At 40.4% G+C, this 25,593-nt stretch overlaps 1 protein-coding gene across 2 annotated transcripts in view; it reads right to left on the reverse strand.

Moving 5' to 3' along the window:
• LOC309710365 (metabotropic glutamate receptor 8-like) overlaps window positions 1-25,593 on the reverse strand; it is a 143,206-nt gene that overhangs the window by 56,561 nt on the left and 61,052 nt on the right. For both annotated transcript variants that reach the window (XM_082539751.1, XM_082539750.1), the window contains exon 3: window positions 14,472-14,688. In XM_082539751.1, the coding sequence (XP_082395877.1) occupies window positions 14,472-14,688 (217 nt within the window). The remainder of the gene's footprint in view (window positions 1-14,471; window positions 14,689-25,593) is intronic.

Raw genomic sequence — 25,593 nt, forward strand, 5'->3', positions numbered from 1 at the left:
TCTCATTTATTTTAATATTGTTAGAAGTTTTATTTCATGTTATTTATCATATTAGATTGTTTTTATGTGTGCTGTGTGAAGGAACTCCAGTAAAATAAGAATTTCATTATACAGTATAAACTCAAACTCTGCATGTGCATATAACAATAAAACTACCATTTTTACTTCTACCAACAAAAGCGTTTTGTACTTCCAGAAAAAAAAGCAACTTGTTATTTCTAACCTAGCTCTCCTGGAGATTATCAATGGGCTGGAGGTTTTCAGATGTTATCCAAAGACAGTCAAAAGGCAGCACGTGAACAAGACAGAAGACCAAAACATAGCAAGGCATACTACTACATTTATATTCATTTATTCCATCGCTAAGGACCAGTGTTGGTCAAGTTACTTGAAAAAAGTAATCAGTAACTGATTACTGATTACTTCCCCAAAAAAGTAATCCCGTTACTTTACTGATTACTTATTTTCAAAAGTAATTAATTACTTAGTTACTTAGTTACTTTTTAAAAACACGATTTACAACCTGAAGAGGTGATAAAGCGATAGATCTTTCAGCCCAATTCTACTTTTTCTACATAATCCATCATACAAAATGTAATCAAATGGAAAAGTCTCTTTTTTAAATCTTGTTTTATCAGTTTTAATCTTTTAACTTTATGCATCAAGCAAAAATTTAATTATATGCAACATTCTCTGACTGGAAGAAATTTGTTTAATATTTAAACCTATTTTCTGCACATTCCAGCACATAATTTTCTTTTTTTGTGTTTACACTCACTCTTTCAAATAGATGCAAGAAAAACACAGCAGAAAATAAATTAAGTCAAAGACTAGCGGTCCTTTTGCTCTATTTTCACCTGTAAAGCAGGAGTAGGGTAGGCGGAGGTTTACCCTGGTGCAGGTGTGCCGCGGCGGTCAGTTGAAGAATCCGCGAGTTTCTCTGTGAGTTTTCCATTACGTCGTTGCACACTCGGTGCTTGCTTGGAAGTTTAGGGGTTTTTTTCGCTGTAAAAATAAGTTTTCTTCCCACGCACAACGGACACTAATGTTTTTGTCACTTTTTATGGAATCAAACTTAAAGTAAGGTCAGTACTTTCACGCTTTAAACGCTGCACGCTCATACTCTCTCCCACACTCGATATATTATCCACTGTTGATCTGCACACAGCGGTTGTCATGAACGTCGCACTTGCTTACGTCACTGTCATGACACATTCTCGCAAAAAAAAATCACGGTTTTAGTAACGCAGTAATGCAGCGTTCCTACGGGAAAGTAACGGTAATCTAATTACCGTTTTTGCAATAGTAATCCCTTACTTTACTCGTTACTTGAAAAAGTAATCGGATTACAGTAAGTAACGCGTTACTGCCCATCTCTGCTAAGGACAGATAAACTATTCATAAGATTACTCTAACATCTGATTGTGAAGTCAGTTATATTCAACCAATGTAGGCAAACTTAACATTATAGGAACAGTGGTTACAAACTTGGAAATAATTTTGTGCACACAACTTTGGTGTATCTGGCATTCCAGAAACCTGCAGTACGTTTCTGTTGGTATGATCCTTTGATGGTAGAACTAGAGTCAGGTGACAGTCATGTTTAATTCCTACATAGCTGAGCTCTCATTTTACTTCTAGTGTCTTCCTTTTTCCTTTCAAACACTGCAGCTGCTGACTCAAGCATCATGATGACATGGGTTTGGTGTGTCCTTTCAGTGCAAGCATAAGCTGTGATGAAATCTACAGCAACAGTTCATCACTGTGACTCAGTCAGGACCTGTGTGATACCTCTCATGGTTGCTCTATGTGTCTGGAAAAGAAGAAAATACGCTGCTTTATTGAAATGTGAGGATGCTACAAGTTTCTTCTAAATGGGCCTAATGTACTTTTTTAAGAAGCACATTCTGGGATATTTATTCAAGCTGCATCTATGTCTGACATTATACCTCAATATGGTAAATGGGCTGGTTCTTACATAGTACCTTTCTACACTTTCTGAGCATGCAAAGCACTTTACACAACTTGCCTCATTCGCATAAGCACATTTTTTTCTATATATATTTTTTAACTGCTTGTCTGTGTCTGTGCTCTGTCTAACATTCACACTCCGATGGATGCATCAGAGTGCAACTTAGGGTTATTATCTTGCCAAACGGTACTTGGCATGCAGACTGCAGTACCGAGGGACTGAACCATCAAACTTCTGATTAGCAAATGACCTGCTCTACCTCTTGAGCTGCAGCCAGCCCCACTGATTTTGTTTTTCCTTGAGATTGTTTTATGTCCCTTTGCAGCTGATTTAGGAATTTGGAGGACTGTTTTTATATCTTTAGTTACTATGAGTCTTTCCCCTTTTTTTTGCATTTGCATTTTCTTTTTCTGCATCTTTCTGTAGATCATCTGAGCTATGCAACATTCTCCAAGGGCTATTGTGCCAACTTGGTCTGTGATGATATTCTATAATTCAGCTTTGTCTATTAATCTTCTAACATTTGATTTCTTGAGAGCAAATGGTATCCAGCTGCTAATTCCTACCAGTAAGCTACAGCTATCAAAGCTAATTTAGCTTCCACCAGACCTGTAAAAGCCCCAAAGTATCTAGAAATTTGCTGTTCCTGTTTTTGTTCTTAATATTTTTTTTCTTCTTTCGCGTCCTTAAAAATTCTGCTGTAAACAGTCCTGTTACTTCAGCAGCCTCTTACTGAAATCCTGGGACTAAGCTCCCAAATGACACACCCTTCCTTCTTAGTGCAAATGACTTTCACCTCCCCCTCACCTCACTGTGTCCGACTGGCTGCCACTAATGGACTGTTTTATGTGTTGGAGAAAAGGTTAGTTACTAACTGCAGATGCTCTCCTCTCAAGGGAGGAAAGGTGGAGGAATCCCTTCCCATGAAATATTCATCCACTCCTTTGACTGCATGCAGAGCATAAGGATGAAAAAAACTCCTCTTCAGGAAAAAGTGAAAATAAATAAATGAGTGATAACAAGAAAATAGGGTAAAAGTCAGAAAATACATTTCATCCATGACTGGACAACAGCAAATGTGAAAAGCATATATTTAACAGGGGGACAGTTAACAGAAAGCATGTATGCCATACGGTAGAATGGGAAAAAAAGAAAAAAGTTTAAGGGCTAAAGAAATACAGATGAGAAGATAGAAGAAAATGGGGAACTGAGAGAAACAAAAGCAGATTATCTTGTACAGGATTTTACACTTCAGAAGAAGAAAAACGACAGCAGAGTTTTTCCACAGCTGATCCAACAGAAAGCCAGTGGAAATACAAACAGTTTCTCTAGTTAACCCTTTAAGACCTACCATAGAACCAAGTTCGCCAGAGCTTATATTATATTTTTACATGCTGTGGAGCCATTTTTGGGAGCATTTCAAGTTGCTATACATCAATACAACCATTATAGCCCAAACTTTAATAATATGTCTGCATTAGGTGCATAGTAATTACATAAATTGCAAAAAAGTGCAATAAACTACAAAAAAATTGAAAATCGTTTTTGTTTTTTTAACATATATTTCTAGTTAGAGAAATTTAAGAGGCTTATCCCTCAAAACTGTAAATACAAAAAAGTTACACAAACTAGTTTCCCACCACAGGAAATTTATTTTGAGTGTCTTCATAGTTTTATTTTTGAAATACACCAATTTTTATATACTGCAGGAAAAACGAAAATAAATATTATAGTGCAAATTTGCAAAATAACAGCATATGCATCAAAATAAACTATTTCCAGCAGTGCAATATGAGTCTTAAGCATCCCAGAAACGACACAGAAAGTCATAAAGTCAAACATAACTTTTTAAAACACATAACAAGTAAAACACAAGCTCATAAGGCCCCGATCGTAAAAAACTACATTTCCGCAAAATGACGTCACTTCCGGTTTCGGGCAGGTCATGCGGTCATGTGATAGTTCGCGCTGATGGACTAGGAAGTGTTACAAACAGCTGATGGATCGGCGAAGCGTGTTTCTGGAATATCATGTTTTTGTTGCTGCAAGTGATTTTTATGCAGTTTTTGCAAAGCTATATGTGGAAGGAAACTGTGACCTAGGACAAGCTGATGGCATAAGATGTAAGTAAAACTCCTCCAGTTTCATATGCAAAAAAAATTAGTGCGCTAGCTTACTTGGTTGCAGCGCTACCGGGATTTAAAAATAGTTACGCAAAACAGAGCGTGCCCGCTCCGATCGGCTGTAAAGGGTTAATCTGCTGCAAACACACAAATACACAGAGGACTATACTATATCTGACTAAAAACTGAAGGAGGGGGAATATCTGCTGCTATTCAAAAAATAATATTTTCTTGTGACAGTTTTTCATTATTAAAATGCTAAACTTTCACCCTGAGTCAAGGAAAAAACAGCAGATAACTCTGCATCTTTGCTTCCTCGAAAGATGACCGAAGCTGCTGGATATTTATTCATTACAACAAATTTACATCATTACACCTTGTGAAAATTTTAGAATACATTACAAAACTCTTGTTAAAGTTTACTCATTTTATAGCGATTCATTATATATAGTGTACTCTCTTTTTTTTTTTTTTTTTTAAGCAGAATCATTTTAAGACAACACTTGTTTGCAGGTTTCGAACATGAACACATAATTAACAGCTTCTGAGCTGGATGTCATTTTGGAGACAGTTGGTGTCATCTCAGTCTGATATAAGTTCAAATAGGACTCAGTCTGCTGACAGCTACGATTTCCCACTGAAAGAAAGCAGGAAGATCACACTTCTCCTGGTGGGGAGGCTCCAGGATTAACTGAACGGTGGTGAGACAGTGACAGACTGAAGAAAGCACAACAGCTTTTCACTGTCAGAGATCAAAACAGTTCTGTTATTCTCTCAATATCTTTTCTAAATGATGTGGTAATATCCTCAGCAAAATACTGAAAACTACAGCCTTAGCAGAGCATTTATTCTACCATTAGACTCAAATGCAAAAGAACCCACCGACCACTTTCATCACTCTCTAGATCTTGTTCTGACATATGGCATAGAAACTGTACATTTAACAGTATTCCTTAAAAACCCTTTTTTGTCAGATCATTTTCTAATAACATTTAAATTCACAGTAATGGGGAATACATTTTATCACAGTAGATGCCTTTTTGAATGTGCTTTAAATAAGTCTAAGAATTGCTCCACTGTTATCTTCTTCCATGCTATGTGCCAACACAGAGCAGAACAGCTACCTGAATGCTACTCCCACAGAGGTCGATTATCTTGTAAATAGTTTAGCATGTTTACTACTATTGTGGCTCCTCTGACAAAGAAAGTATTTGACTCCCTGGTATAATTCTCAAATGTGCATCTTAAAGCACAGATAGCGAAGATGGAAGCAAAGATAACTAGTAAGCTGCAGAGGAAATCTCACTAATTTAGTGACCACCTCTAGTCTTAGTCATAGGTTATTTGTATTCTGTTTCTTTTAGTTTTCATGTCCGATGTTTAGCAACTTCATGTCTTATTTTTGTTAGTCTCTCATCTTGTGTGCTCTTTATTTCGTGTGCTCCCCTTGCTTTGTCTGCCATGATTCGTTTTAGGTTCAGTGTTCCCCACTTGTTTCCAATATCTGCGTTATCTCTGTGTATTTAAACCTTTTCCCTAGTTCCTTGTCATGTCATACTGTTTATTCTCTGTGCATTACCAGTGTGTTTTCCCATGCTTTGATTTATGAACTTCATTTTCTGCCACTTCCCATTTGGATTTTTGGACTTTGTTTCCCCCTGTTGCCTTGATTTTGTGTTGCTTCTTTATGCTACTCTATCTTAGAGTCTCTATTTGGGTCCGCATTCAACACATCATGTGACATTTGTGGGTAGCTTGCTCTGGTGGTAACAATGAGCAGTCAGGCTGCAGCAGCAACAGACAGCTGTCGGGATGCAGAGTTGAAAATTCAGCATTGGGTTGCAGGACAAAGGAAGAAGCACACATCTAAGCTGCCTGTTAGGGTTAGTTCATATTGCAAATTTTTCCTTTGCTGAGAGTTTATCATTGAAGCTGTGAGACGTAGAGCCAGAAGCCAAGGCCTTGGTTAAAATGTAATCATCTATAAAAAACTAGTTGCTTCAGCCTCTTATATGAATTACAGGATTCCATTACAGACACATGACAAAGGACAAGGGTCGGCTTTAAACATCTGAACCTTTCCTAGCAAAGCTCCAAAGCAACAATGACGTTTTACCGAGCTTTATCCAGGGATGGAGCATTCAAGACTAGTTTTGTGATTCCCAACCAAACTCTAAAAAAAGAGTAAGCCATTATTTGGTGGGGAGTTGTGTTGGGTTGACCTGTTTACGCTAACATGCTCTGAGAAAGAGGAAACATTTGAGAATTTGCCCAACTCCACAGATCACGGATATTGTGGGACATCAGGAATTTCACTGGAAAAACAAAGCGGACATTTTTTCACATTTTTGCAATATACTGAATGAAAGGAAATACAACAGGAATGTTGGGGAATGTTGACTGAATAGTGATAAAATGTTGTTTTTACTATTCTTGTTTCATATTTTTCATTGTCTAATTGTGAGTATTAGCTTACTGTTACCAGTAGAGCAGTTTGTGAAGAGATACAATTAAAACTGAGTTCATCTTATTGCTCTGGTCTTCTATAACCGTTCCAGTTTCTCATGTGGCCCCTTGGGAAAATTACCTGCTTACCTCTGTCCTAGAGTCATGTAATATCATTCACTGAAGTGGAAGCACCTCTCAGCAGCACAGGAGAGCAGCTGGTGGCCTTACAGATGGAAAGTCTCTCTCCATCGGCCAGCTGTCACACTTTTACAAAGATTAAGAAGATGGAAGGAATTTTTTTATTTTAAAGTTTTTCTGGATTTTAAAGGTTTTCATTTTCTAACCACACAATGAAATATGCATTCATTCATTCTCTGTGTATAATTTGCAATATTATCATCAGCTTGCTTTTTTGTTAATTACTTCATGATAAAATTCAAACCAGACACTTGTGATTTCTGTTGCATTGTCCAACATTCATATATTCAATTTAGCATGTTGAACTAGTGTTAAATAACAGCAACTGAGTAACCTCACAGAGGCCTGATCTCAGCATCGAGTGCCAAAAACTGCAGCTCTTCTAATGATCACTTTGGGCTGGTCCCAAAAGTGAGTCAATCCAAATAGACTGCCACTTTAAATGCCCAACTTTACAGCAGAAGAGCACGTTTACAGCTCCTACAAAAAGTATTTTTCTCTCTAACGTTCCCCAAGCTTAAAGTTTACATTTTAAGATCGTTTTATACTGGCTGGCTGGATGTTGACACTGGCAGCTGTAACTGCTAACTGTCTGCTAGGTTTCACTACAAACGTGAGTCACTACTACGGAGCCTATGAGTCCATATAACTTAGCACTTCAAACTCTGATCTAAATATAGTCACTACTGTTGTGTCATAGCAAGAAGGTCCAAGTTTTTAATTGTGGCAAGACCCTTCTGTTTGGAGGTTGCATGGTTTTCCCAAGGCTGTGCAGATTTTCTCTTTCAATAAAGAATTTGCGAGTTTTCTGCTTAGAAAAGAAATTAAATAATCAAGGCTTGAAAATAGTTCATTTTGGCTAGATTAATCTTTTATAGGTACTGTAGAAAAGACAAAAGACACTGAGATAGCCTAAAGCCAGATGATTTTTCAGTTTCTGCTTTTGTTAAATAACAATTATTCAAATATCCTCACTTGATGAGTGTTTGGTAAAGGCATCAACTCAAGGGGGATATGGGGGTTTCATCAATCTGACCCTGAACTGCTCACCACGCTACAGTCAGAGCTGCAGTTGTTGTCATGGAGACAAACTACATAAGGTGGTTGTGGCAGCAATCCTGTGTTATGTTGTAGTTGAGCAGGTCTCTATGGCCCTCAAGTTACCCACATTAGTAACATCTGGCAATATCTCAGAAGTTGGATCATCAAATCACAAAGAAAACCACATTACAGGGTGCAGGGAGTTACCTCAGAGATAAACCTATTTCCACTTTTACCACCTTCATTGTCTTTTCTCTTTTTCCTTTGGACAGACACTTCTTTCCTCTTCTCTTTCATGGGGCTAAGGTGAAAAGTCATGTCGCTCAATACATGAGCAGGGCCAAGAAAGGAATTGGCATAGAAACCAGGGGGGCAAAACACCAGCTACTGGTAGATAGAGGAGTCAGTCAACACTGTAGGACCAGACTGGTCCAAGTTAGCATTACTTGGATTGACTACCAGAAAGGCTATGAAATAATGCCTCACACATGGATCTTGGAAAACCTATAACTATACAAGATCAACAGGATAAGAGCCTTCATTAGAGAAATGAACATTTCTATGGTAGTTTAATTTTAATGGACAGAGAAAAAAACATCAATTAAAAATCCAAAAACCAAACATTTTCATAAAAGTTATAAATTGATTTGCAAGTTATTGAGTAAAATGAGTACAATAACAAGCTATTTTGATTAAGATTAACATTGCTCCCATTCATATCTCAATAACAAGACCACAGTCACCAAGAACACCATTATTAACACAATACACTGAATGGATTTAAATTTTGCGCTGCCCATCTCCTTTCTCATGAAAACACACGTACAGACCAATCTTAGGTTTGTGAGTGAACCCCTAAATAATTCAGAGAAAGCTTGGGAGAAACTCCTGTGTTCAAAATTGAGATAAAATCAAAATCGTGCTCTTTGGCACCAGCTTGATCCCCCATGATTGGAGGAAGAGAAATGCTTAGTGTTACCCAAAGAACACACACAGTCAAGCACAGAGTTGAAAATGTTTAGCAGAGAAACAGCTAAAGTTTCTCTGCTAAAGGTACAGAACAACTTCACCACATTGACAGGCCAAGGGATGTGACCATGTACTGTAACAATTTGGAACAGAACCTCCCTCCTTCAACCAGAACACTAAAGACAGGTTTGTGTGGGTCTTCCAGCATGACAACAACCCAAAACAGACAACCATGCCAACAAAGGAGTGGAACCACGTTAAGGTCATGCAGTGTCCTACCAAGTCTCCAGACCTCAGCCTTATTGAAAGTCTGTTGAAGGAAGTGAAGCTTCAGGGTGCCAAGTTCCCGCCAAAACACTTAAAGGATTTAGAGAGTTTCAGCTAAGAGGAGTGGGTTCAATCTACTCCTGAGGTGTGTGCAAACCTCATGACAAGAATTGTTTTACCACTGTACTTGTCAGTACATAATACCGTCCCTATTATAATAATTATGCAATACGATGTTGCAAACATGCAAAGAACTGCATGTTGAGAAAGCCTGGAGAACTATTCTAGAACTAAGACTGATCAAAGAAATTACGAGCAAGCTTTCTTGAAATTTCAGGTTGAACTTAAAACATAAAGGTGGTCATACCGTTACTGAGATTCAGGCTTGTTACAAACTGTTCTTTACCTTTATATTTCTACTCATGTCTGCACATTTCAATAAATAGCTCCATCCATTTTCCTTTTTCCAAGCAAAAAATAAAGAAATCAGGGGAAGCAAGAGACTTTTGCACAGTATTGTAAATACATATTCACTCTGTTAATGAAGCCATTTGCATGTGCAGCATCGTGTGTTTGCACAGTGACAACAGCAGCATAGATGACACCTCACTGAGCCCACACAGGAGCCACAGCTGCTCTCTGCACAGTTATTAATCAGATGCTTTTAAAAGCCTCCATCGCAGCCATTTTTCATCATTAGTACAGCTGCCATCATTTGCGCAGAGATTACAGCAGTGTTGCAAAGCCAGATAAATGTGTCAGCAATAAAGCAACAAGGTGATAAAGCAGAATACATGACAGATGGAAAATGAAAAATGTAATTACATTTAAATTAACTTTTTCTAGTCATAGTTCTTCTTTTTACTGTAAGTCATGCACAGAGAAATAGCTTTTTCTCTTATAATCTGAACTATATATAATAATTCAGCACTTGCTTGAATATCATATCATAAATATCAGCAAAGTATGTTCGTGACATTTTGGACATATAATAAATAGAGTGCCCTTTGTCACGAATCCAGGTTTTTCACCCAGTGTTTTCAGTTTTGGACGCTCTGTTTCTGTCAAACAGAAAATGTCAATATTCCCCATGCCCAGTCGTTGTTTCTGTTAGGTCTTCCATGTCCATAGTCACTTTTGTCTTTGTTTACTTTGGTCTGTCAAGTTTATCTGTTTAGTCTCCATCGCAGTGTTTATGCTTCCTGTGTTATTTTAATGGCCTCTCATCTCAAGTGCATTATGTTCAATTTTGCTTCCCCTCTTGCTTGTTAATTGATTCTATTCACCTACGCCTTGTTTTCCCCAGCTGTGTCTCTTTCCCTGATTACCTTGTGTGTATATTTAACCCTTAGTTTTCCTTAGTTCTTTGTCATGTTGTACTGTTTGTCTGCCTGCGGTTTTCCCCACGTTTTACCTGCTTCAGATTACTTTTGAATCCTGTTTGCTTCAGCCACCAGGATCTGCTGCCTGACCTGAATAAAGGTGAATTTTTTCGTTTGTTCAAACCTGCCTTGGAGTCTGTATTTTGGGTCCAAATTCTACATAAACTATGAATCCCCTTCCTTCTCAAAATAAGATACAAATAGAACAAAGAAGAACAATACACTATGGTGTGTATATATGAACAAATGTATAGTGTGGGTGGGGTATTCTGTGGGAGGTGTTTCGGGAGTATGGGGTGTCTAGTCCATTGCTATTAGCCGTTCAGTTCCTATATATAAACATTGTGGGAGCTCGTTCTGCATTGCCGGCAATAAGTCGGGAACATTAAGTTGTTCCCAGTACATGCTGAACTCCGGCACTGATTCTTTTATAAAGCACCAACAACCGGTATGACGAACACGGCCGTGACTCTGGCAGACGAGCTGAACACTTTCTATGCTCGCTTCGAGGCTGCAGCTAAGGTCTCCAACAATGCTAGTGTTAGCGGCGCTAACGGCTGCAGACAGGAAGATACTGCCAGCACCGGAAACGTGCTCGTCATCTCCGAGCATGAAGTAAGGAGAGCCTTCAAGAGAGTGAACACCAGGAAAGCAGCAGGACCAGACGGCATCCCAGGTCGTATCCTAAGAGACTGCGCATACCAGCTAGCTCCTGTGTTCACTGAGATATTCAACATCTCTTTATCTCAGTCGGTGATCCCCACATGCTTCAAAGAGTCCATCATTGTTCCTGTCCCGAAGAAACCCCACCCTGCTTCTCTCAATGACTATCGCCCTGTAGCCCTCACCTCAGTAGTGATGAAGTGCTTTGAACGCCTGGTCAGAGACTTCATCATTTCTTCACTACCAGACACACTGGACCCACTACAGTTCGCTTACCGTCCAAATCGTTCCACAGACGATGCCATCTCTCATCTCCTCCACACATCACTCACTCACTTGGACACTAGAAGGGGGAATTATGTTAAAATGCTCCTCATAGACTACAGCTCTGCATTTAACACCATAATTCCCTCCACACTCACCACCAAGCTGGAGCATCTGGGACTCAGCTCATCTATGTGTCAGTGGATCTCCAACTTCCTAACTGGCAGACCACAGGCAGTAAGGATGGGCGGACATGTCTCAGCCTCCACCACTCTCAGCACTGGAGCCCCCCAGGGGTGTGTTCTGAGCCCCCTGCTGTACTCTTTGTACACATATGACTGTGTGGCCACTACCAGCTCCACCACATCATCAAGTTTGCTGACGACACCGTCGTGGTGGGCCTGATCTCTGATAACAACGAGACGGCCTACCTGAAGGAGATTAGGAATCTGGAGAACTGGTGCCAGAGGAACAACCTCCTTCTAAACGTCAGTAAGACAAAGGAGCTGATAGTGGACTTCAGCACTAAGCAGGAGAGGAACTACCAGACCCCCGTCATCAACGAGTGCCCAGTGGAGAGAGTGGACAGCTTCAAATACCTCGGAGTTCACATCACGCAGGACCTGTCATGGTCCTGTCACATCAACACCGTGGTGAAAAAGGCCCGACAGCGTCTCTACCACCTCAGACGCTTGAGAGACTTCCAACTGCCCTCCAAGGTGCTCAGGAACTTTTACTCCTGCACCATAGAGAGCATCCTGGCGGGAAACATCTTAACCTGGTTCGGGAACAGCACCATGCAGGACAGACGAGCTCTACAGAGGGTTGTGCGGTCAGCTGAGCGCACCATCCGCTCCGAGCTCCCTGACCTGCACTCAATCTACAGCAGGCGGTGCTGGACCAAGGCCAGGAAGATCGTGAAGGACCTCAGCCATCCCAACAACAGACTGTTCTCTCTGTTGAGGTCAGGAAAGCGATTCCGCTCCCTGAAGACCAACACAGAGAGACTGAGGAGGAGCTTCTTCCCGCAGGCGATACGGTCTCTCAATCACACCACCACACAGTACTGACCCACACATATGGTTCTTACACACACACTGGACTTTCTGGACTTTGGTTTTGCACAACACTGGTCACTATATTCTTCATTTCCGGTTAATACTTGTACAGCTGCTGTTATTGTGTATATATTTATTTAGATTTAGATTTCTTCATACATTCTTATATAGTTCTATATTGTGTATTGTGTATTTTGTTGTACAGTTATTTTATTTTCAACTTTAATTTATATATTTATCTTTATCTTATTCTAACCAGTTAAATTTACCCTTCATTCTAATTTGTGTTGTACAGTTATTTCATTTTTAACCTTAATTTATATTTTATTCCTTCCTAGTTAAATTTACCCTTTTTAATTTTTCATATTTATTTCCTTTCTTATTCATAGCCTTTTCCTTTTTTGTTTTCTTTAGGTCACGAGCAGTTGTCCAAGCATTTCACTACATATCGTACTGTGTATGACTGTGTACGTGACAAATAAAAATTTGAATTTGAATTTGAATTTTTAATGCTTTTTATGTACAGAATGTCTTGCCATGTGGTGGAAGGCTTCCACTTTGGTGGCCTTAGAATCTTTCCGCTTTTTGAAGATGATATGGTTCTATATGCTTCATCAGATTGTATCCAGCTCAGATTTGAGTGGTGCACAGCTGAATGTGAAGCGGTGGAAATGAGAATCAGTACCTCCAAGTCTGAGTCCTCAACCATGAAGGGGTTGAGTGCCTAATCCAAGTCAAGGATGAGTTGCTGCCAACAGTGGAGGAGTTTAAGTAACTCATGGTTTTGTTCATGAGTAACTGGAGAAGAGAGTGGGAGATCGACAGATGGATTCAGGTTATGGCTGCAGAAAAGTGGATGTTGCATTATTCCGTTGTGATAAAAAGAGCATGAAAGCAAAGCTCTCAGTTTACTGGTTGATGTATCTCTCTGCTCTCCCCTATGATCACAAGGTCTGGGTAGTTACTAATAGAATCAGACTGTGGATACAAAGTGGCAAGGGCCATCCACCCATAGAGACAGGGTGAGAAGTTTATCCATCCGGAGGGGTTCAAAGCAAAGCAGCAACTCCCCCACATTGAAAGGAGCAGGTTGAGTTGGTTGGGGCATCTGAAAGGATACCTCCTGGGTGCCTCCTGGGTGAGAGGTTATAGCAATGTCCCACCAGAAGGAGGCCCCCTTGCAGACCCAGGACTTGCTGGAGAGATTATATCTCTCGGCTGGCCTAGGAACAACTCTGTGTTTCCCCAGACAAGCAGGAAGAGGTGGCTAGGAAGATGAAAGTGCATCCTATTTCAACTAATCATCTGTCATATGTTTCTAGAACTTGATCGGAATCTACCTGTGGTAAATTATGTTTTTCAGTAAATACAGATACAATTTGAATGTCAGAGCAGAAACCAAGCCATGAGGTCTCTATATTTTTGAGACAGGATTTTATCAAGGTACAGATCTGGGAAAGAATACCGAAAAATATCGTCATTTTCCAATGAGCGCAGTGGCCTCATCATTTATTATCCATAAATGGAAGAAGTTTGGAAACACCAAGACTCCTCCTAGAGCTGGCTGCCCTGCATTGCAAGCTCATCTGTTTAAATCATATCATAAGCCGTCATCATTCAAAGTGTGATAGAGCCAGTCCCAGCCTCTGATTAATTTAAGTAACAAAACAGAACAGAATCAGTTAAATTGAATTGAACAACTACATACAAACAAAATGCTAATCTCTATCAAACATGTGGTCACTGGTTAATTTCAAAAGTTTATATTAATTAATGTAAGGGCTTAACTCCATGTGATAACATTTTATTCAGTAAGCGCCAAACCTGATTACCTCACAGTGACCAGTCAAGGAGAAATGTGTCAACTTCTGGCATAATAAGATCAATAATCAGTTAGAAGACATCTTCTGTTCATTCATCAACAGAGTGCAGCAAATTTATCAGATCAATAGCTTTTGGTCCCATTTAACTCAATTAGTTTTAAAAGTTCAATATTTAATTAAGCTCTCTCGAGTACCAAAGTATAAAAAACTTTTAAATCTCACTTTGACTTGAATTAACTGTATATCTGTTTACAGTTTCCTACCCAACTCTCTGGAGATCTGGACAAAAGCATCAACGCCGCTCTCGCCGTAGTTTCCCTCTGAGGCAAGGGTGGACACGTAGTTCCAGCCCATCGCTGTCACAATGTCTAGCATGGCCTGAGCCTGATAGGAGTCGGGAGGAACCACACGGGAGAAGAAGTCATAGCGTGTGTTGTCACTGAGCTCTGGAGCTGTCGACGCATAGCTGATCTGAGGAATCTGTGGAGAAACAGCAAGGTTAAAACCACTAGACCCATAGAAGTGCAGATAATGCAGGCTACTGTATAAGCCGGTTTTAGTTTATTGCAACTTTCCATTACATCATGAAAAACTCAAAATTACACTGCAAAAAGCAAACTAATAAAACAGACAATAACATGTCCTATAATTTTGGGATGATATAGAAAACTTTTAACCATAATATGTCATGCTTAAGCATCTTGATCAAATGATATGTATCAGTGTTGTTTGTTTGTACATTTTTAACCATTTTTCTAATGTGCTTCTCCCAGCTGAAAATATAACAGATCTGTTAGAAAAATAGTTGCAACATGTTCTTAATTGTTCATTCATTTGCATATAAAAAAACAAAACTTGGCTGTACAACAAATAAAGAATAATAATCAATATATATGGAAAAACTTTCAGCGCAACAGGCTAAGAGAAGATTTCAGGAATAGAAGATGCAAACTGACAGACAATCTCAAAAACAGAAATACTGTAGCTCACAAAAACATGCAAAAATTAACCCATCGAAGTTATCAAAAGAGTATATATATATATATATATATATATATATATATATATATATATATAATTTTTTTTTTTTTTTTTTTTATTGAAGACATCAGAAGTCATACAAACCAAACTATGAACTTAAAAGATATGGAGGAATAAAGTAGTGATTTTACTCAGACTGTTAAATATTGTCCACATTCATTTTCAAACATCTAACAGTTGATTTGTTAAGATTTAAACAAACTTCCAACTCCTGTCAGATTCAAATTAGTGAGCTTTACGGTGTGAAAAAGAGAAGTCATAGATCCTGCTGTAGGCAGGCCAACAGGCCTGCCGGGGCTGGATAATGGTCCTTTAGAAAAAGATTGAAGAGCTGATTGATTTCAACTTCAGTGTGTTGAACAGAGCACCACTGGACACCTCATCAGGATTCACAGAGGGAAAGGAAGAGGGAGGAAGATAGACAGCTGGGGGCCTAACAGCAACACAAATGTCACTCAGCCTGACTTGCTCAGTGACAGTCTACAAATTAAACACTGTACTGTAAATGCAACCCTGTCTGAGAGCTGACACTATCAGAGCACTGCAGGTTTAACACATCAGAGAGAAGCTGAAGTTTATTTCCTACAGAACTACAGAGCCTACATTTCCTGCAGAAATGAAGAACATCCCTGAGGTTCTGCTCATATTGAAAAGAAACTAAAAAAAAAAGGGAAGGGAGAATATAAAAAATAAATGCAGTTACTTTTATTTAAGTTACAACTCTGATAGAAGTCATCCAATATAGTTTATCAGAAATTATAATAGGCTTGTTTTAATTGCTGATATGAATCATAAAAAGTACAACACAAAATAAAAAACATAAAAAATAAAAAAAACTTTTTTGTATTTTCCATATCAGTGATCCTACAGCTGGATTTACATTTTCTCTTCTGGAGTTAATAGTGGAGATCCACATTTTCCATTCAACAAGGAATTAATTAATTTCGGGGAGAAATGTCAGCAATTCAGAGACTCAGAAAAACAACCTGTCACGTTAAGGATGCAGCGACTCCAAGACCTTATTTAAAACATAAATCGTTCTGCATCATGTTTTCCTTCAGACTTTGGGAAATGAAATATTTTCTATGTAGGTACTGCACAAAAATCATACGTTTTAAATCAAGACTGACAAATACCAATGCATAAAATAAAACTAATATGCATAAACCTTTCACAGGGCCTACAGTATGTTGCAAAATTCTTAACCAAGTTTTCATTTTAAGGCTCAAACAATGCAGGATTTAAAAGATTCAAGTAAATAGATGTCAAAGAAAGAAACCATTATTGGCTAAAAAACAATAACACGCTCCAGAGAGAAGTAAAACATCTTGTAATTGGGGACCAAGAAACAAAGCTGCATAGGAGCCCCTAGTATGTCTTTTCTGTATGATTATACTGTTATTAACATCAGCACCAGTTACACTAATACCTGCTTTAAAGGGCCTTTTCACTTTTTTGGTGATTAGCTGATTTAAAGTTTCTCTCCTGGTATTGCATTGCTTAAACTTTCTTGTTTTTATTAAAATGACACAGCACAGAGGCACTAATCATGGCACCATATCAATGAGCTCTAAGCACAAAATCCATAAAGACTTGGCTCTACCACACCAGGCTGTGCCCCTGAGACAATCCAGCACATAACTGCAGGGTTCAAGATGTTAGCAGGCAGGGCATACATTGAAAACCATAACCAGGAGGATGGCATAGTATACCCAGTAACATCCCAGTATAGTTTGGAAGTCCCTATATCAAAACGGGATACGCCCCCTATAAGTGGGTGGTTGAGAATGACCCTGCTAAGGTCCTGTGGGACTTTCAGATACATACGGAAAAATTGGTCAACCAGACATAGTAGTGGTGGACAAGCAGAAGAAGACAGCCGCAGTGATAGATGTAGCTATACCAAAGGAACTGTAGAAGCTTGCAGCTTGGTAGAAAACATGCAACAAGAAGAAATGAGAGTGAGACAAAACTCTCACTCCCATTTCTTCTTGTTGCATGTTGAAGCTCTACTTGGAACCTTGTTAAGATCCAATCATGTAATATATGATTTTTTTCCTATTTTTCAAGTGGTCTTAAATTTTGATCAGGACTGCATATACAGAATCAGTCAAAAGTTTTAGAACGGCCCAAAATTGCTACCCGAAATTGAACCTCCCCAAAAGTAAAACAGTATGTTGGATGTGCCACGCAATGCTCAATTGGTGGGAACTAGTGCGTTAGCACAGTTAGCTTGTTAACGTGTGGACGCCGTCCAGCCCCACGCACGGGGCGATCCGCGGTAACTTGTTAACGGAGATTTGCCGCGTTATGGCGTTAATGTCATTTTAACTAGATTAACGCTGACAGCACTAGTGGGAGCACAACGAATATGACTGCACATTTACTCCGACATCATCCTAGTGCAAAGACAAGTGGAAGCAGACAAAAAACTGTACTTTTGAGTTAAAATATATTTTATAATTTTAATAAATGACAAATTAAAAAGGCATGAACATTTTTTTGTATCAAAAAAATATCGAACCGTGACACCAAAGTATTGAACCAAACCAAACCGTGAATTTTGTGTATCGTTGCCCCCCTAATATATATATGTGTGTGTGTGTGTGTCTTAGCATTGGGGGTTTTGTGCAGACTGATGAATACAGAATATTAATGAATATACAAATTGCTCTCTAGCAGCAGCTCTTCCTGCTACATTCCCTCTGCACCTGTGTACCCCAATTACTCAAATTTACCTTGTTAGGTGCAGGGTGAGTGGAGCAGTTTGAAAGGAAAACAGGTGGTCCATGAGAGTGTTCTTTCTTGAATGTTTAATGAAAGCATGAAGAAATTCAACTGGCATCATACATGTAAGCAAAGCCTTTTTGCTTTTACAAAAACATAATAACAAGGTCTCTACAGGGTGAAAAAATAGATCAAGCTTTGTGGGGGATAAAACTGACTTATAAGAATAATTACAATGATAATAACAATAATAGTAATAATGATTACTGTGTTACAGTTTGTGAAATAAGAGGCCCCTTCCAAATGTGTGTTAAATAAATTGCAGTGACTCACAGACAAAAAACTCTCTTGCCCTTTTGGTGGCTTTTGGAGGACTCTTTGCTATGCTGAAGGGCTGTAATTTTAGTTAGTAGCTTATTTGGAAACCCTGCTGGTCAGTTCCAAGCACTCACTTCTCCCTCAACACAGACGTGTGATCATCAGTTTTAACAAAACATCACAATACTACAGCTAACTTTATTGCATTGGCTCTGAATTGACCCAAAGTCATTGATATCTGATACAAGTTTCTGACCTTACTGATATCCAATCCAAATATCATATCGCTCCATCTATCTATATGATCTTATTTTAAGTTCATGACTTTGGTTTTATATAATATTTTGGAATCATGGTGAATTCTCCCACTAGTTTGATCGATGGCAACAATCATTACCCTCCACACTAGAATATTGCTATGCTGGAACAGGAACAGATCCATCTGACACTGAGCTCATATGTTCTTTTTAGGATATCTCTACACATTTTAGCCATATGTGGACATGTTTGCTGTTTTCCGCCATCTCAGGCTGCTTTCTGTCACAGAGACTGATGCTTGTCATTCTGTGACAGCTAAAGCGTTCCACTTGACTGAACAATAAAAGAAGGGATCCATCATTGGTGACAGCTCTCATCCATCATCTTGTATTCTGTGCTCTGTTTTTTATGATTTAAGCTGTTTAGTATCAACTGCCTCTGCCCTGGACAAGAAACAGCTTTCCCCTAGAGGTGAAATTCTGCATGGTTCCTGCTGTTGCATGTTTTTCATGTTTAATGTTTTCTTCTAGCAGTGATCAAAATAAATTCAGGGTAGATTCAAAATGACTGACTATCTCAGAAAATTCTCCCTTCTGGAAAGGCACAAAAAAGTCAATAACTAGAAATTGAGTTTTCTTATTTAATGAAATGTTTATACCAATATTAACTACTGGGTCCTTTCATTTCCAAAGAATTCTCAGAGCTTACTGTCTAAATGTAGCCAGATCAACCAGTTTGTAGGCTTTGACACTAAGTCAGCCCATCTCCACATGACATTTGGCATTCTGCTATTTAAAAGTGAGCTTAAATCTACAATCAAACAATCAAAAGAACAGTTTGAAGTTGGAGGAAGTGAAACATAGTTCAAGGTTCAAGGTTCTTTATTATTTGTCACATGCATAGTTATACAAGTATAACACACAGTGAAATGTAGCCTGACACGCTCCTCGACATGTGCAAAAATTGGGGGGGGGGGGTGTAGAGGAAGAACATTATTTATATATATATATATATATATATATATATATATATATATATATATATATATATATATATATATATATATATATACACTGGGTGAATGTGCAGTAGTAGCAGCAAGCAGGTGAATTCTGTACATTAATATGAATAGATATCTGACTATTTTACAGGATAGACAATATAAACACATTTAAAATTAAAGGAATTGAAATGTACATTGTGCCTTGGTTTAGTGTCTGGAAGAGTCCTGTCTCAGTCAATTATAGATGATGTGAGAGGGCGGGTGTGTGTGTTTAGGGCACGGATGGCTTGGGGATAGAAGCTCCTCTTGAGTCTCTCTGTCCTTGCCCGGAAGATGCGGAACCTTCTACCAGATTGCAGAAGTTGGAACAGTTTGTTGCCTGGATGGGACGGGTCCTTCAGTATCTGCGCTGCTCTAGTCCGGCATCTCCTGGTGTAGGTGTCCTGAAGCGGGGGGAGAGCAATCCTGCAGCAGCGTTCTGCTGTACGGATCACTCTCTGGAGAGCTTTTTGGTCCTTCACACAGCTGTTCCCGAACCACGATGTCATGTTCTGTGTGAGGATGCTCTCCACAGCGCCTGTATAGAAAATCCTGAGGATCTTTGGAGAGACCCTGAACTTCCTCAGTTGTCGTAGGTGATACAGGCGCTGCCTAGCCTTTTTGGTCTGGACCTGAATGTGGGCAGACATGTCAGGTCTGAGGAGATGTGGACACCAAGATACTTGAAGGACTGCACCCTCTCCACTGGAGCGCCATTGATGATAATGGGCTTGTAGTCTCTGTGCTGACCCCTTCTGAAGTCCACCACCAGCTCCTTGGTCTTGCTGACGTTCAGCTGGAGGTGGTTGTCCTGGCACCACGATGCCAGATTCTTCACTTCATCCATGTAGGCCGCCTCATCGTTGTTGGAGATGGCACCCAACACCACTGTGTCGTCAGCAAACTTCACAATGGTGTTGGAGCCATGGGTGGCCACACAGTCTGAAGTGTAGAGGGAGTAGAGCAGTGGCGAGAGGACACATCCCTGAGGTGCTCCTGTGTTGATGGTGATGCTGTTGGAGAAGCACCTGCCCACCCTCACCACCTGAGTCCAACACCCATGCACACAGACGGCTGTTAAGTCCCAGATCCCTCAGCTTTGTGAACAGTCTGCAGGGCACTATTGTGTTAAACGCTGAACTGTAATCAACAAACAGCATTCGCACATAGTTACCCTGTTTCTTGTCCACGTGGCTGAGAGTGGTGTGTAGGACGTGGGCGATGGCATCCTCTGTGGATCTGTTGGATCTGTAGGCGAACTGGAGCGGATCTGTGGTGTCTGGGATGGAGGAGGAGATGATGTTCTTCAGCAGCCTCTCAAACACCTTCATTACTACTGAGGTAGGTACAACTGGCCGGTAATCGTTCAGGGATGAGGGTTTGCTGTTCTTGGGCACAGGGATGAAGGTGGATCTTTTGAAGCATGTGGGGACCACAGACTTCGCCAGGGACTCGTTGAAGATGTAAGTGAACACACCTGCTAGCTGGTCAGCACAGCAGCACAGCAGACGGCCGGTGATGCCGTCTGGCCCCGCCGCTTTCCTTGTGTTCACTCTCCTCAGTGCCGCTCGGACGTCATGCTCCGCGATGCTGGTCACCGGTCTCTCGCTGATGACGTCACTGTCCTCGGTAGTCAGGCGGTAGATAGCATTAGCCGCCTGGCTAACCTCGAAACGGGCGTAGAACCGATTCAGCTCATTGGTGAATGCAGAGTCGGCGTTGATCGGCGCAGTGTCCCTGGCTTTGTAGTCCGTAATGGTGTGTAGTCCGTGCCACATACTCCGTGTGTCGCCCTGGTGGAAGCGGGACTCCACACGTTCCCGGTACCTGCGTTTGGCATCTCTCACCGCGCGCCGCACGCCGTATGAGGCCGCTTTGTAGGCGCTCATATCGCCAGTGGCGAGACCCACGTTGTAGGAGGCGGTCCTGGCGTTTACTGCAGTGCGGATCGATCTGTCCATCCATGGTTTCTGGTTTGGGAATGTGGTGACTCTCGCAGTGGGGATAATCTCCTCCGCTAGCATATTGACGAAGCATACTGCTACTTCCGTAAACTCGTTGATGTCGACTGCGCATGCTCTGAACATGTCCCAGTCTACGTCGTTGAGTGCGTCCTGTAGCGTAGCTTCTGATTGGGCAGTCCACCGTTTTACTTCCTTCGTGGTCACGTCTTCCCTCCGTATGCTTTGTTTATACTGGGGAATGAGGAAGATGGCGTTGTGGTCAGACTTCCCAAAAGCCGGGTGTGAGACAGCTTTGTAGCCCTGCTTGTATGGCGTGTAGCAGTGATCCAAAATCCGATCCCCTCTCGTTGGACACGAGACATGCTGGTAAAAGTTTGGCATGACTTGTCTGAGGTTCGCTTTGTTAAAGTCTCCTGCTACAATGAGGGCTGCGCCCGGGTCCTTGTTTTGAAGCGAGCTCAGCACATCATGTAATTCGGACAAAGCCATACCTGTGTCCGCTTGGGGTGGGATGTAGACCGCCGTGGCGATGACTGAGGTGAACTCACGGGGCAGATAGAAAGGGCGGCACTTAATGCTCAGGAACTCCAGATGTGGCGAGCAGCCGCTGGAGAGAGTAGAAATGCTCCTGGCATCACACCACTTTCTGTTTACCATGAAACACACTCCTCCACCTTTGGTTTTGTTCGACTCTGCCGTTCTGTCCGCGCGGAGCACAAAGAATGAATCCGACGGAGTTACGGCCTGGTCCGGCACTGTGGGGGTCAGCCATGTCTCCGTGAAGCACAGAATGTTGCAGTCCCTCATGTCACGTTGGAAGGTGACCCTTGCTCTTAGTTAGTAGATGATACTATTTTGGCATGCAATTGCTAACAATACTAAACTTTGCTCTAACAATGCTGCAGTACACCACCTCATAAAATATGAAATTATTAAAAAGGTGTGCTAATTTACTCATTCGTTATTTTTTATATTTAAGTGCCTGACCTAATAGTATTTGGGATATTGTGACAATCTTTCTGCCAAACAGAAGTGACATGAGAGAGATTCCCAATCACATGAAAACATTTTGCATTTTTAATCCTTTCAAAAATCTACACAATTCTTGCACAAAAGTCTTTTTCCTAGGTTTTGCAGTATAACTAATTTGCAACTTTTTAAAGTATCTATGTTTCATATTCATCTCACAACTGGTGGATTTAGACCTGCGTTATTCTCCCAGCTCAGAGCTAATGCTCTCATCTGCTAATGCTCTCATCACTGATGAGAGCATTAGCAGCTTTACTTATATCAGCAGGTGGTGATAAAGGTGAACTAAATAGTGGAAGAAAAGATTCAAGGATAACTTCTTTGCTGGATTTACACTACTGTACACAAAACGATGTCATATATATTCTATAATTTGTTCCCTTTGATTAATAATTTTTCGTGGGTCCAAAGTGTCGTTGTTTATACATTCAGCCAAAGATTACTGGTTTGTTTCAAGCTGGAGATACAAACACTCTCAGGGGTCAGCAAGGACATCTAGCAAAAAAATTCTGCAAAAGATAAATATAAAGCTACCTGCTGCGGTGACCCTTCTAACGAGTGAGCAGCCAAAAGTAGCTTTCATAAGCCCTAAAAAACGCAAGTTGGTTGATCCCTAATTAGTACGATATGAATACAATTTGTACGGGAGAAGCAAGACCACAAGCTGATCAGAATTTTAATCACAGTAATAAGAATAAACATTTTTCTTCCACTGAATGAAATATTCATATTCTAAGACTTTTAAATGTAAATGTACTGTTTCAGACACATCTTTCCAGAATTGAGCCTGACAGTTTTGGCATCTTCGAAATGCTGAAATTTCCACTAGTATTTCTGTGGCGTTTCTTTCAGTTTGAATGAACAACATAAGTTTGTAAAAATTGTCACATATTTGTTTTCATTGATTATTCTCCAAATTATAAAAATCCCTTTATTCCCCATCTTCCTTATTTGTCTGACACTTACACCAGATTAATTTTCTATTATTGTCAGTCTATTGATCTGACTGTAAGCTCTATCCAGTCCTACACTTTCTCATTGTGAACGCCAGCTGTTAAAGGTGGGCAGGCAAGCAGACAAACTTCAAGATCTCCACTGATGATGACCTCACTTTACGGCCTTACTTGATGTCATTGAAGAGGAGATTTGGAACCATCACAAAAAAATGTGGTAACTAATATCTCAGCCAGCCAATCAATTTTACCAACAAGGTAAACAAACAAAAACAAAAGGTTGATGCTGAGAAGTCCTCTTAACTTGAGGGCTTTAGCTATCAGTTACATTCTCTCAATGGCTCTATTGAAGATGCTTGTGTTTATCTCATCTCCACCCTGAGAGTATTTTGTAACATTTTCAACTTTAAGGATGGTCCTTCAGCTCAGCAACATATTTGTATTCAACACACCAGTTCAGTGGAGTGTGATGAGAAGCTGTTACATTATGGACATATATTCAGATATTTCAAGCATGTATGTAGCTGTTTCTACTCAGACAGTAGAGAGAGGACACTGTCTGAACAAACAGTGTTTAAGTAAAACAGACAGCGAAATACACAATACACAAGAAACTGTTTGCATTTCATGACTGAATAGCTGTTCATATAAAAACTATGAGGAAAATTCACCCAGTCCGAAGACGATCATTTCAGTAGTATTGTCACAGATCTTTCCACCCATCCATTCTTTTTCCATGCTTTTCTGGGCCTGGGTCATGAGGGCAGCAGTCTAATCAGAGAAGCCCAGACCTCCCTATCCATCTCTTCTAGCTCTTCCAAGGAAACACCAAGGAGTTACCAGGCCAGCTGAGAGATATAATCTCTCCAGCGTGTCTGGATCTGCCCGAGGCCTCCTCAGGGCCTTCTCCCAGTTTGACATGTCTGGAAGACCTCACTCAGGAGGCGCCCAAGAAGCATACTTGTCAGATGCCCGAACCACCTCAACTGACTGCTTTCACTGTGGAGAAGTAGTGACTCTACTCAGAGCTGCTCCCAGATGGATGAACTCCTCACCCTATCTCTAAGGGAGAGAACAGACACCCTTCAAAGAAAGCTAATTTCTGCCACTTGTATCGGTGATCTCATTCTTTCGGTCACTACCCAGAGCTAGTGAGCATAGGTGAGGGTAGGGACGAAGATCGACCAGTAAATTGAGAGATTAACTTTTACATTAAGCTCCAATCCGTCTGTTGAGCTCCCGCTTCCCTCTACCCTAACTCTTGAGGAAGACCCTGAGATTCTTAAACTCCTTAACTACTTTCACCATTTGGCTATGCCTAGAAATTCTTACCATAAAAATTATGAACAGAATTGGTGACAAAGGGCAGCCATGGCAGAGTTCAACACCCACCGAGAACGAGTCCAACCTATTGCTGGCAATGCGCACCAAGCTCTTCCATTGGTTGTATAAAGACCAAATCGTTCATAGCAGCATTTAGTTGGTCCATCATTGATTTTTCAACAGGACATTGATCCCAAACAAACCTCCAGGCCGTGTAAGGGCTAACTGACCAAGAAAGAGAGTGATGGAGTGCTGCGCCAGATGGCCTGGCCTCCACAGTCACCTGACCTAAACCCAATCAAGATGGTTTGGGATGAGATGGACCGCAGAGTGAAGGCAAAAGGGCCAACAAGTCCTCAGCATCTCTGCGAACTCCTTCAAGTCTGTTGGTAAACCATTTTAGGTGACTACCTCATGAAGCTCATTGAGAGATACAAATACAGACCATTTACCATTTATCATCTTTTGACTGGTAGTCCATATTACTATTGTACGTATATGCATACAAGAAGAATTGTGTGTGCCATTATGGTAATTTTGGTTTGAAATCCAAGACACTTAGCTTATGGCGTTCCATGTATGTCCTATCTTGAACCCTGCTGTTATGTGTTGGATTGTCTTAGGGGCAACTGGGGTCTTGCCTGGTGTGGAGCTTGTACCTAGAGCTTGTTCCTGTGGTGCCATGATTAGTTTGTTAAAGTGAATTCTTAAATGTTGTCATTTTTATGCT

Source organism: Aulonocara stuartgranti (genome assembly GCF_965226115.1).
Source record: "Aulonocara stuartgranti genome assembly, chromosome: 7".
Lineage (NCBI taxonomy): Eukaryota > Metazoa > Chordata > Actinopteri > Cichliformes > Cichlidae > Aulonocara > Aulonocara stuartgranti.